Here is a 13,830-nt window from a genome sequence, read left to right as displayed (position 1 = left end):
GTTTTATTACTTGAGATATGCTTTATATCGACAAACTTACTTTTTACTTTCGTCTCTCTGCCTAAAATATGGCGAGGGGGTCGATGGCTGGCCATGCATCATATTTGTGAAAGGGTGCTTGTGAGTAGTTAGACTTGAATTTGTGAATGCGGTGATGTTAGTTTTTTCGACTATCTATTTGCGTGTTGTTCCCACGAGAATGTAAGTGCGTGCTCCTGCTTCACCGTGCCTACTGCTGATAGAACTGCTTAAGGTAAATGTGTTATATGATGTTAAATGATTGCAGCTCCTTCCTGGTCGCTAAAATTTGGCGATTAAAAAGAGTGCTATTGTCGTCCGTGCTATGCCCTTGATTTGATAAATGGCAGTAGATGTCTTATTAATTAGAAGCATTTACTATTCAATATGTATTTGTTTATTAAAGTTCAGAATTGTATATTGTGTTACCTAAATGAATATACGATTTTTAATTTGAATGTGCATGCATTCCCTTAAACTTATTTAATATGAGATTTAAAATTAAAAAAAATAATACATTATTCATTTATTTCTATATATGGGACAAATCATATTAACCATCTTCATTAGGTATTTGTGAATCTTCTATGCTTCTTGAGGCTGGAACATACACTTTAAATGAATATTCAGTTCTTGGAAATGAACCAGGATTAACCACTTGGCAATTCTGATATGATCTTGAATAGGGAGGAAAGTTGTCACCGACAACCACCAAATCTGGCATTGGATATAAGCTTAATGCGTCAGCATGTTTCCAAAATACTGGCTGAACACCTAAGGATAGTGGAGATAATGTACATTGACTAAGTAAGGTTTTAGTTAAATGATCGGGTATGTCTCCTGCATCTGGAAAATGTATTGCATTCCTACACATTTTTGTTACCAAGTCTTGTCTTAACACTACGATTTCTTGGGTACAATACTGCAATCTACATGGATTAGTGGTAAATATTACAGAATCTCCTAATTTTTCACTAATTTGTTTTGTTATTGTGTTGGGTATAGGGGGTCTTGGTAAAATATTTGCAGCAGCTGGGTCTCCCCTTCCAGGAACAAATATGAACTTGCATGCCTCTCTCAACTTTGTGAATGGCATAATTATGTCTGCCAAATTTATTAAAGCAGCATTTAACTGTGTACTATGCTCATATCCATATGGACATGACAAAAATTCCCCCATAAAAACAATTGCAATGGGTGGAAAGTCATCATAACCAGCAAACAAAGTTTTGAGTTTAGACATTACCTTTAAGTTGTCAAACCATACATCAGATAAAAAAATTATCATCCCATCTTCATTTTCCTGTTCAATTTTTAACAAATTCTGTGAGTTTTTCAATAATGTTTTAGATTTACCCCCAAATGTATTTAAGTTGCCAAAGTATGGTAAGGATATAGCTCTAGTTTCTGATGGTGGTAAAACAAGTCCCATTACATGAAGTGTTTTGTCTTCAAAGTATCCTTCAACAAGTACATAACTGTTTTCAGTAAACAAACCAGAATGATACCGAGTTTGAGACATGTCAAGAAGGACACTACCTGTTGGATCTTCTAGATAATATTTACCCTCAGTTAACTGTGTCAATAGCCCGAGCACTACAACATCATCCACTTTACGAGATGTACTCAGTAAGACTTCAATTTTTCTTAGCTGAAAACGATTTTCATTTTTCATAGAAGGTAACATTTCTTTAGCAAATAATTTATTTCTGTTCGTCCTCTGCCAAATCATAGTATATCTGTCTATTAAAAAATGAGCTTTACATTTGGGTTCTGCATATATGTTATTTTTTGAAATATCTATAGAGAATTTCTTTTTTTCGTTATCATATGATATTTTTGGCACATTAAACGCATCAATTACATTAAGAACTGTCTCAGTTTCTTCAAGACCTGCTGAACTGCATTCCCTATATGCCACTTCTAAATGTTCCTTTTCCAATACAGGTTGAGATATACACTGGTGCAATATGTGAGCAGTAATTTTATCAATGACTTTTATTCGTTCCTTGTTGGATAAACCAGACAACTGCTCGGCTAGAAAACTACTTGCCTCTCGTCGTATAGTAAAACCACTTAATTTAAAAGCATTGTTTATTTCCAAACGCACTTCTTTCGAATCGGCCATAATCTTCTTAAATCTGTTTTACTTATATTAAAATTGGCAGTCTTTATAATGAGACTTTTGTAAAACGTAAATAGTTACTATACATCATCATAATAGAGTAAAATATTACAAAACTTTCAAAACATTTCGAAAATTGTCACCAATTCATCTGTGTAATTACTGATTTGAGAATAAAAATTGTATCATTCAATTACCCGCGAAATCTGACGACTAGAAAGATGACATTAGTTTGACATACCTCAATAGAAAGTAGAATCATAATAAACAAAGATTTCTAAATAATGAATACATAAAAGAATTGTAATGATGAATTATACTTAGTAATATAGTTCTTCTTATTTATCTTAATATACCTTATAGAACTAAGACTTTGTTATGACATACTTAAAATATTCAATCTTAAAGGGACCGTATTCTTTACTATATCTGTGTTATCATCATCTAATCTTTGTATCCACTTTTGAGTTTGTTTTGAAATTGTACATATGTTTTAAAATCATTATTTATTTCTCCGGCAGGCAGTGTAAAACATACTTTATTTACAATATTTTGAATTAAACTTAATGTTTGGAATTCAGCAACATATACTTGATATCCTAAAAAATATATCGAGAACGTATTATTTGCCGGTTAATTTAATCATATAATACATTTAACGGATATATTATGGGAGTCACAGTGTAAGTATTTTATATTTCTCTTTATTGTTATATCCATTTGTACTGTTTATATCCAGGAATGGTTAGAAAACATTTTCATGCAGGTTACAACAATATCCAGTTCCCGAAAACAAAACTGGTACATATGTTATAGAGCTGTTGACAAAACGCTTATTAGCGCTTGGTGCCTCACAACAAGGTCAATTTCTAGTGGACTGCGAAAGTTATTTATCCCATCCTCAAATGGGTAAGTCTGATCAGAATAATATCTAGGTGTGATCTCTGTATCTTTTAAGTTATACTAGTGTCATGATTTCATCTGTTTATAACAAAGAATTATATTAGATTTTCGCTAACAGTGTTTATCAACTATATAAACAATATAGTAAATAAGGTCTTTAGCTAAAAGCGTATAAATTGAAACTAATTTTATTTCTTAACTATTATCCTTCAAAGTATTTGTTAATCAGTTGCAGGAACAACTAAAACTGTTCACATTCTTCATAACTCTGAGCAGCCAGCCTCTGTTTTCTCAATTCTAGAAAGTGGAACAAAAAATATTCATGTAATAGCGGATGGGTTATTTGATTTGTTAATGATGAAACTGTCACAACATTACACATCCAAAAAACAAACAAAAATTGAAAGTAAGGGTCCAAGATTTGAACTTGGAGATTTTTGTGTGAAAATTGGCTCTGTTACTATGAACCAAAGTTTCAAAGGAGTGTTAATAGAGGTATTTTTAGTTGTGATATTTTATTATTATTAGTTAAAACTAATGTAAACATTAAGGTCTTGGGAACAACTAAAACTTGAAATTGATTCTAATTTCTTAACAGGTGTGTTAAATATAGGCCATCAATAAACAATATTATCAGCAGCTGAAATATTATTTTTGATATGTAGTTCTTCTTCAGTTTAGTTTTAATATTGCTGACAATTTTATACTGATCAGCTAAAATACTTAAAGAAAATGTTACGTCTGTTACTCAGCTGGCAAGGACTGGGTTTGATTTTTGTCATAACAGTAATTGAATCATACTGTATATGTATGTAACAGCACGCTTTTGAGAATAAATTACCAGTAATCAGATTAGGAAACCATTCTGTTTGAACCTCAATAAAAGAAACATTCAATCTTCAGGTCGAATATCGCCCCTGTGTCATGGCCAACGCTGTATGGGGTCTTCTACGAGAATTTCTTCAGGGTCTTTTAGGTCCCACAATTAATATACAACCTCCCCAACACCTTGTGAGCAGAATGAATGAGATTTATACTCCAATTGACACAATATATCAGTACTTAGAACATTTTAGTGCATATAGAAAAGTGACTGGTCTAAGAAGTTCATAGTTTCAGTTAGGGATAAAACTTATTTTTATACTATTTAAAAGAATAAATTATGTTTATGTACCTACCACAACCAAGTTTGATTTTATTTTTAGATGTAATGTAATAAGAACAGTTTTAGTCAGACCATGTTTATAACAAATGTTTAAACTTGACATTTTATTTTTGTGTTATTATGATTTATATGAAAAATGTAAACATCAAAAGATTTACGAAAATAATATGATAACAACATCCTTAAGTGATGAAAACAATTGAATCATTGTTAAACTCAATTAATAACACACCTTAGAGCTGAAAGTACATATTTTAGTAATGTATAGTAATTTAAAATGAAGTGCCACAAGTCCGTATTTATTGTTATTTTTATATTATCAGGTAAATATTTATTTTTTGTTATAATTATCTGAAATGCAAGAGAGTGGTTACGGACTAAGCGATAAGTGTGACTCCCGTCTGTCAAAAACGTATTGGGGTTTGACTATCTTACCTTGTTAAAATAAAATATAACTACACAGTTTTAACACAATATGATAGTTTTTGATTTGATTTGGTACCTTAAGAGGCAACATTTAAAGTAAGTTGTTACAGTTTTTAATTAAAATTTTATACAACTCCCGGAGTGAATTATAGGCATATTATGTTGCTAATATGTTTCAGTGGACCGTACTCATGGCGTATCTTTAGATTTAATAGACTGCGGGGTAGACCATGACTTGGACGTAAGCACAGGCGATGTGGACATCACACAGTACCCTTGGCTTGGTGTACTATATTATTCATACTGTAAGTTCATTAGATATTGGAGGGCTCCAACGATGTTGTATATCAGTGTACATTCTGAATTCATTCAGCATTCTGAATAATTAATAATTGTAATGACAGTTCAAAAACCTCACTTATTCTAAGAGCTCTTTTCGAAAAGCAAAGACTGGTGACTATGTAAATTAATAGGATAATAATTTTAACATATTTTTTTGCTTGTTGCGTATTAATATTTGATGATGATGATAATATTTATTTGCAAGAATATGATACAATAATGTTTTGGTGGTACAATCTAATGTTCGCATATTAATGGCGACACACACATTGTATACAATGGCGTGCAAATTTGTCTTAAATTGAATTTTACATAGATATTACATATGAGTCATAATATAGTCAATCCTTATAATATTTCATCACTTCATCAGAAATTATTGAAATATTTCGTTATCAAATTAATATTAATTATAATATTTCATGACAAGTCAATTTTTAAAAACTATTGCATTTTTTACGATATTGCATTATTTGTGAAATTCATATTAATATATAAATGTTTTTTACCGAATTAAAAACGATACTTGTATATTCTAGTTGGTGAAATAGGGGAAACACGTGCAGTAACTACGGTGGCGCTTATACAAGCGGAGTTTGTTATCGCGCCAGCTGCCGATATTGGACCGATGCCTAAGACTGATTTTAGGTGTGTTAAAGTCGTTCTATTAAAACATGAAAAATGTATTAGTTTATTTTTTTATTCATAAGGAAAAATGACGGACACATCACAGATACAATAGGGGATAAGTGAGACTGATATTTGCCTATACCTCTATAAGCGACTATTGTTGCAAAAGTTAAATTTTCATTCTTAAATTTCGAGGGACTTTTAGTGAAAACCAAAATATCTATCTCAGTTATTGTTTTCTATACTTTTATAAATACATACATCTTCTGTAAGGTCGGGTTAGTGAGAATATAAGATCGCAGTTTCTTTTGTCTCGCATCCATTTGACTGTACGTATAAGTTATAATAATGGAACTGTCCATAAATTGTTTAACAGATAACATTTTATTTTAATTTTATTATTTTACACAAATAATTCTTACAATATCCGCTACGTACCGAACGCTACCGTAGTATTGCTCACACTAAGTCGGTTGTTCCGTTTGCGTACTCCTCGTTTTTAATTAAAATATATTTTTTTAATAAGAAAAAGAGCATAGCACATGAAGCCTGATTAATTAGGCACAGTTCAATTCCAGGGCAAACGCCCGTGTCCTCCTTGGGGAGGATTGGACTCGAGTAGGGCGACGCGTGCGCAGTTACCTTATGCACCCTGAATACGAACAGACATATAACACCATCGCGCTGATACAACTAAGGACTCCCGTCAGAAATGGTATCTTATAATATATATATATATATATATTTCTTGTGTGCGTGTGTATGTGACTGAACTCCTCCTAAACGACTGGACCAATTTTTATGAAATTTTTTGTGTGTGTTCGTGGAGATTCGAGAATGGTTTAGATTCACAATTTTGTCCGCTGGACAATGTTTTTTTAAATTAATTAGTAGTTGTTGATTTTGGAATGTTTTACATTGGATCCGACAGACGGCGCTACCGTCGCACTGTCAAATTTTAAATAATATTCGAATTTTAATTTTAGTCTGTCACCGACAGTTAGCGCTGCGATCAAATTAAAAAAAAGTTTTGTTAGCATTGTGTTATTGTAGACCATGTGCTGGATCGTTAGATATTGTCATAACATTTAAATAATAATTTTCATCAAAATGGTCCAGAATGTTTTAGCTTATTAAAAAAAGTTTGAAATTTTCAAATTAAAGACGTATAGACAGGACAACGTCTGTCGGATCCGCTAGTATATTTATAATAAAACATTGTTTAATTGTTTACAATTTTTATCATACCTTTTCTTAATACATATAGCATTTGTCGCGCTTCTAACTAGCCTGCTGTTGTTACATTAAAACAAACCTCAGCGATTTTCTAATGTAACATACTGTGATATATTATATTATTTTGTAAAATAAAGAAATTTAAAAAAAAATAGCATGACATACAGACCCGAGCTGTTACGGCGTTTTGAAAACCGTCACTAAAATTAAATGTTGAAACTTTGGTTCATTTTAGTACTGGTACTATTAAAACTAATTTTAAATGCTCAAAATTTGTTTTTTCAGTGAATATAAAACCTCTATGCCCGCCACCGGAGATTCTACGCAATCCTGACCTTTACGTCATAAAGTTCGCGGATAGTAAGTTTCGAGTCCTATATGAGTACGTCCCCTTATTTTTATATGTATTTTTTTAGTTTAAAAATTTGATTACTTGCTTTGAATAAAAAAATTACAGAATTTCATACAAATGCAATAATAATAATTATTACTTTGGCACATATTGGCTGTTCTCGGCACACTGATACATTGGTAAAAACATACACAAAATTACAATTTTAAATGTGCAAAGCACTTAAAGGCAAACATGACATACATTTAGAGATCATACAAATATCAATCAAAACAATTATTAAACAAAACGAACATTACAAAAAAAACAATTAATAATCCAAAAAATTAAAATTACCAAAACTAATCCGATTTATTTTTATTTATATTTAGAGTGGATTTGTTAATTCCACGCAGGTCCATGAAAATTTTGCATCATTTTTTTACAACACTAGTTAGGAGTATATTTCTATTTAATGAAATTATTTGTAGATTACGATAGACTCCAGAAACAAGTGATCCCGGTGTCTCACATACCAGGCAATATGTGTCGGGAGTTCTATGTTAAAGCTAATGTAAGTTTTTTTAAAATGAGTATTTATTTAAGATTAAGAATTTAACTGTCTGAGTACAAAACATCGTTTCGAGTTGGTACGCACAGAAGATGCCTTTATTTATTAATAAAACAGACGCAGTAATATTTGTCTGCATCAATAATTTGGCTAAGAATGAAAAAACAGTAATATTACAAATAATAATGTGAGCTAGATATGTGTTTGCTTATAAATCGTAAATAATTTTAGATAAAATGTAAAAATGTTAACCACACTGTATTAGTATTGTAACTGTACTTTTACACATTTAAAGAAAATACTTTTTTAACGGATTGAAGCTAAGTATTATTATAAATTTAAAATTATGTAAAATAATAAATAAAACTCCAGGGAAATAAATACAGATAATTACTTTTTCTACAGCTGTGATACTTTTTGACATTCAACACACCTTTGTCTTCAGTCACCATGACTATTCGCTGTAAAGCTGTTTAAATAATTATAAATTTATAATACATAGCTTCAATCCAGTGTAATATCATGTCCGAGCTTTTGAAATCTTTTGAACTTTAAAACTTCTTGCATTCCACCTAAGTTCGCTTTTCTTAATTGAATAAATATTTACAGTTATACGCAAAAAAGTTGCGTCCACCGCACGTAGCATGCGCAGTGTCGTTAGAGAACAATGACGTCTGTGTATGGGACGCGGGTGGCATTCTCGTCTCGCGAGACGTTTGGGGACGTTGGCTAATGGTAATTAATTATATAATACACGTACATGCCGAGATATACTTACGTACAATAAATTAGACATTCGTATTGGTTTGTTTACATACGCTTTAAAATATTCAAGTGCTTTGATTAGCGCTGTAATCAATAAACAAAAGACAGTATTGATACATGATTTGACACTAGATGGCGCTGACTTCGAAAATCGTACGTAAATGTTTATATGTTTCACCACAGGAAAGCGCTTAAAACATTACTATATTTTAACAATTTGTCACAGAGATAAATATATTTATTATTTATTATAAAGTTTCTATACACGCCCAATGAAATAAATATTCTAGTTGGGTGTAGGAGTGCGAGGTCCAGGGTGTGGTGCGCCCTCCCGGTATCTGGACGTCATGAGCTACTTCCCCTGGATCGAAAGTAGTCTTGCTAAGTTCCGAAGAATCACCATCTCCAAGATATCCAAACACAAATTTATACTTAGAAGTAAGATATTAAACAATACATTTCCAAACAACTCTCCAAATATGTTTATTCTAGAGTATTGGTGTTCGCTAAAGGCTGCAACATCACTTTTTTTACGAATGAATACAGTATTTATTTTAGATCCAGTCATCTCTTAAAATATTCGTTTTTGCCTTACCAATAAATGGGTTTGTCATTAAAATAAGAAAAATCAGTCTATCTCATAGTTCAAATAAAGTAATATATACTTAAATTAATTTTGTCTTATAAACACAATACTTTCGTTTACATATTTTCATTCTCTACAGTACATAGTCATTTTTATACATTATTTTTTTACAATTTTAAGAGAAGTTTTGTGACATGGGTTCGAATCCCGGCTTACCACCAATAGACTTCCGGAAACCGGCTTTCGTTAGGCACAAAAAGTCGACGACGTGTGTCAGGCACAGGAGATTGACAGATGATCATGCATGAGATACAGAAATTTAAGGCCCATACCTCAAGTATTTTGACACTGATCAATTTAATGATATATATTAATTTTTACTTTTTAGTGCATTTTGAATTATATTTTCATAGGAAATTATCTTAATAATACAATACTATTTCAGGTGGCAACTCTTTCCATGCATACCAACGTTTCGGCGCTTGCGACGAAGAAGAGAAAATAAATCTGATTTACCGTGAAATGATCTCACTGCGTACTGACAATAATCAGTACCAGTTCCTCACTTATAATGTAAGTAATATTGCAAATTTCCGTTTTTCATTATACTAGCTGCCCCCTCGAACTTCGTTTCTCCTTGATGTGATTTAATCAGCCTACATATTTAGTACATTTATAGTTCCTTTTCCTTTCTTTCCTTTTTCCCTATTTAATTGGTTAAGGATTAATGCTGTATTGGTTAAAATCGCTACGAAAATTAGCCATTATTTGTCGTAAAAAGTAAATGACAAAAAAAGTTATTGTGGGTTATCCATATAAAGGGATAGACATATACCATCACGGACTTTTCTGTAGACCTTTTCAATGTGTACAACACTTAGTACATTATTTTGATAAAACTCGTAGGGTTCAGCCTGCGTTTGCAATGTAAGTGGAAAAAATGTAATTATTTACGACATCACATTAGAAACCTCAAAAATAACAGTACTTCTCCACTATTTAATGGATGTTATTATACATATAAACCTTCCTCTTGAATCACTCTATCTATTAAGAACCGCATCAAAATCCGTTGCGTAGTTTCAAAGATTTAAGCATACAAAGGGACATAGGGACAGAGAAAGCGACTTTGTTTTATACTATATAGTGATTACTAATATTCAACTATTATCTGACAACTTGTGGCAATCCCCTACTGACTTATGTAAATAATTATATATAATATAATATGTATAATAGCCTTTTATCGGACATGATAGTGTATTCTTTATTTTTTTTTGTAAATAGTTCTTTTTTTCTATTTTTGCCTGTTCGTTTGCCAGGTGGCAAAGGCCTCTAACGCTCTCGCAAACTACTCCATTCTGGCCTTTTAGGCCACTCTATCCCATTTTGTTCCCGCGACTTGTCTAATGTCGTCGTCCCATCTTTTTTGTGGTCTACCTCTCTTTCTCTTTCCATCTCTTGGGTACCATTGTGCATTGCACTCGTAAAGACGTGCTATCAATCACTCCTGGTTTTTATGTAAATAATTAAATAAAAATTATTAATATTTCAAGTTTTATAAGTTGATATGACCTCCTTTTTATAGGGTTTTCTTTGTTATTTTGATGTGCGCTGTAAAATATTTTTCGTGTTTCGCTGGGTATAGGCTGTCCTAGGGTTACGATCAACGAACGGTGAATGAAAACATTGAGAGGAAATCCACTTGCCTAAGACTCAAAAAATTGAGGCGAGGCTGATCACCTACTAGCCTTTTTTTAATTCTTTGGCAATAGTTATAACTTTATGCGAGTTTCAAGTAATACACTAGTCTTTAAGACAAGTGTAGTAATTCAGAAATCTGAGGCCAGATCTTAGGAGGTTGTAGCGTATATTCATTTTTATTCTTACACAAGGCTACGAATTTAAATAAAACATTAACAAATAAACGCGATTTTATTATCATTAATAAAAATAAAATATTTTCAGATGTCTATATATGACAATGTCGAGTATACCTGTCTCACTCTTGAGTTGGTAAATGCATCCGCAGCATCTGAGATGCGAGTCAAACATTTCTGTCCCAGATTCTCGTATGGACCGCCTTGCTATGCATACAAGGGTACGTTTAAATACCTACAGTTTTTTCTTACCTAGGACTCCAATGAACATTCTAATAAATACTAATACATTTTAGGTATTATTAGCAGAGTTTTATCAATTAAACCTAAAATAGACCAAATATACATATTTTTTGAAATCTTGTTTCTAATATGTCGAAATTTAAAATATTATACAAGATTTAAAAAAAAATGATATAACATAATAAATTTCTATATTAGTACGCCATTTAAAAAAAAAAAAAAACATTGTCGATATAAGATTGTGTTACACTGTTATATGGTCTGTGGAACTCCATCTACTCTCTGCTTATTATATGCTGTAGTAATATTCACTTACGCTATCCTTTTTTCAAAACACCCAAAAACTTGCTTAGCACTCTACTATGTAATGTTCAAAATGATGTACGGTTTTATCAATACAACATTATTTTAGTACTACTTTAGTATTTATATTATCAATATTCTGATGTAATATATATTGCACTTGAGTTATAACATACACCTATTCTCTCTTGCACATGCAATACAAGTGTAGTAAAATAGCCATATTGGCTATAGAGGGGCAATGGGCTCCTTTTAAGAAACAGCATTTAGAGTATGTTATTTTAGTTGAAAATCTCTTTTATCTTATTTATTTTACAATCAATCCAAAATGACAACATATATAGAGAAACAAAACTAGCGTCTTTTCCACAGACTAACGAACAAATTAAATGAACATCTGTAAATACAAAATGGATAACAATATAATTTCCTTACGTATATTTCAGGTTCGGTATTTGAAATTTCCGTATACCTAATGTTCTCTGATACATGTCGATTCGAGATGTTCGCATGGGGATTCCAAAAGAACATGACCCTGCTCGATATTCAGCACTGGAAATGGGAAGAAGGATCCTATTACGAGGACTTTACTATGCAGCCTGTGCAGTATAGGGGTCCTACACACATGACAACTTTCGGCTTCGAGCCCTTAGAGGTGTCTGTGTGGGTGCCGGCGTATGATATATGGTCCACCACGCCTATTTCTAATGTTTCGACGACAGAAAAGGGCAAGGAAATAAATGACGGTATGTATATTATAGTTATGTATGTTTCCTGATTGATTAGGAATGTGTGTCAATGACACATGGTCACGTGAGCACACAAGTATTCTTAATACTTCTTTTGGCGCGATGGAGAAAAATGATGAAAATGAGTTTTTACGTTGGCACGCACACCGACACCTGAATTTGACATCGTTAAGTTAGGTCTAGGTGGTATGGAAATCGATAACAATGTTCAAGTTGTATATTCTAGTATATTTATATTTAGGACACGTGTTTCGTAACAGTACAATTAAACAGTGTGAATAAATAATTATTATTTTGGTGTTTTTAAACCAATTTCATATACGACGGTGAAAGTATTTACTAATAATTTATTTATTTAAATAAAATCTTTTTGATTAATTTTAATATTTATTGTTAATCACTACTGCATTTTAGTTATTTTTTTTCTATATGCCAAAGAAGTTACAATACATAACTTCAATCCGTTAAAAAAGTGTTTTTCTTTAAATGTGTAATGGCTGTGTTAATAAAAGACAATACTATGTATACCAGTATTATTAAATACATTTTGCTTCTTCAATTATGTTTTAGATTCAAAAGCGTACTAATTATTATATTATGACAACACGCGCCCGTGCTTTTTGGAAATATCGCTTAGATGATGTAAAACTAAGCCTACTGCCCTTATACCGATATATTGAAAAAGAAAGTCTGTTTTTATAACTGATTATTTTTTACAGAGGAAGAAGGAGCGGCCTTGCCAGATGAACCGGAAGCATATGTTCCAAAAGCTACAACAGCTAGGATCGAGTACATCCCTCCAACAACTATAGAACCGAATGTGTTAGACATAATAGAACTTTTGCAAACTGGTAACCCCGACCGACATTTGGTTCTCGCCACTGAGCCGACGAAGAAAAAACCTGAGAAAAAGAAAAATGTTCAAGGACAAAACGCAACAATTTCAAAGAGATATTAAAATCTTAATAAACAGTTGAACAGTACTAATAATATGTATGATGAGAAATCATGACGTAAACCTATTTTTTTAAATTGTAAATTGGATTGTTTTAATATAATAAATAAATGCAAGAACATCTTGTTTGTCTTTTTTTTCCATATTTATCGGCAAAAATGTAAAGCTATACTTATTTATATAGGTATAAAACTTCAGTATCAATAACAAAAAATAGTATATAATTGAACATATTACATGTATATTCAGTCGAGTTTTTACTCATGGAATTCCATCGCACAAATAAGTATTTATTGCGCATCTAGACACAAAATTCCATTTGGGATTGACGGTCTTTAAGCTAACATTGTTTTTAATCGAAAGTCTTAGCTCGTTGAATTTATAACTATCCTTTACTAGCGACCCGTTAGTAAAGGCTTTGCACGGAGGAGCAATCCAGATGAAAAACACGTTTTTATTAAGTATTATCATTTTCCTCGGATAACAAACGCGTTCGATCGCTGCTAAATATGCTGTAAAGGGCCATATAGATCTATATTGAATCAACAATGTATTTAAGGTATTTAATTTGATGAGGATTAATGCTGTATTGGTTAAAATCG

At 31.7% G+C, this 13,830-nt stretch overlaps 3 protein-coding genes across 3 annotated transcripts; 2 read left to right on the top strand and 1 right to left on the bottom strand.

The window, feature by feature from the left end:
- Positions 1 to 529: 529 nt before the first annotated feature.
- On the bottom strand, positions 530 to 2,340 carry LOC110993444 (DNA polymerase epsilon subunit 2). The gene has a single exon (XM_022259724.2). The coding sequence runs from the start codon at positions 2,144 to 2,146 to the stop codon at positions 572 to 574; it is 1,575 nt and encodes a 524-aa protein (XP_022115416.2). The 5' UTR covers positions 2,147 to 2,340; the 3' UTR covers positions 530 to 571.
- A 271-nt stretch (positions 2,341 to 2,611) lies between these two features.
- Positions 2,612 to 4,226, top strand: LOC110993438 (mediator of RNA polymerase II transcription subunit 20). Its single transcript, XM_022259711.2, has 4 exons — positions 2,612 to 2,826; positions 2,910 to 3,052; positions 3,276 to 3,541; positions 3,950 to 4,226. The coding sequence occupies exons 1-4, from the start codon at positions 2,813 to 2,815 to the stop codon at positions 4,157 to 4,159; spliced, it is 633 nt and encodes a 210-aa protein (XP_022115403.1). The 5' UTR covers positions 2,612 to 2,812; the 3' UTR covers positions 4,160 to 4,226.
- A 3-nt stretch (positions 4,227 to 4,229) lies between these two features.
- On the top strand, positions 4,230 to 13,281 carry LOC110993644. The gene is made up of 12 exons (XM_022259983.2): positions 4,230 to 4,534; positions 4,817 to 4,942; positions 5,519 to 5,627; positions 6,188 to 6,324; positions 7,131 to 7,205; positions 7,668 to 7,750; positions 8,357 to 8,482; positions 8,803 to 8,950; positions 9,544 to 9,671; positions 11,067 to 11,199; positions 11,971 to 12,270; positions 12,993 to 13,281. The coding sequence occupies exons 1-12, from the start codon at positions 4,489 to 4,491 to the stop codon at positions 13,229 to 13,231; spliced, it is 1,650 nt and encodes a 549-aa protein (XP_022115675.2). The 5' UTR covers positions 4,230 to 4,488; the 3' UTR covers positions 13,232 to 13,281.
- Positions 13,282 to 13,830: the final 549 nt, after the last annotated feature.

This window comes from Pieris rapae, chromosome 7 (genome assembly GCF_905147795.1).
Source record: "Pieris rapae chromosome 7, ilPieRapa1.1, whole genome shotgun sequence".
Lineage (NCBI taxonomy): Eukaryota > Metazoa > Arthropoda > Insecta > Lepidoptera > Pieridae > Pieris > Pieris rapae.
This window is presented reverse-complemented; position numbering and strand designations above follow the sequence as displayed.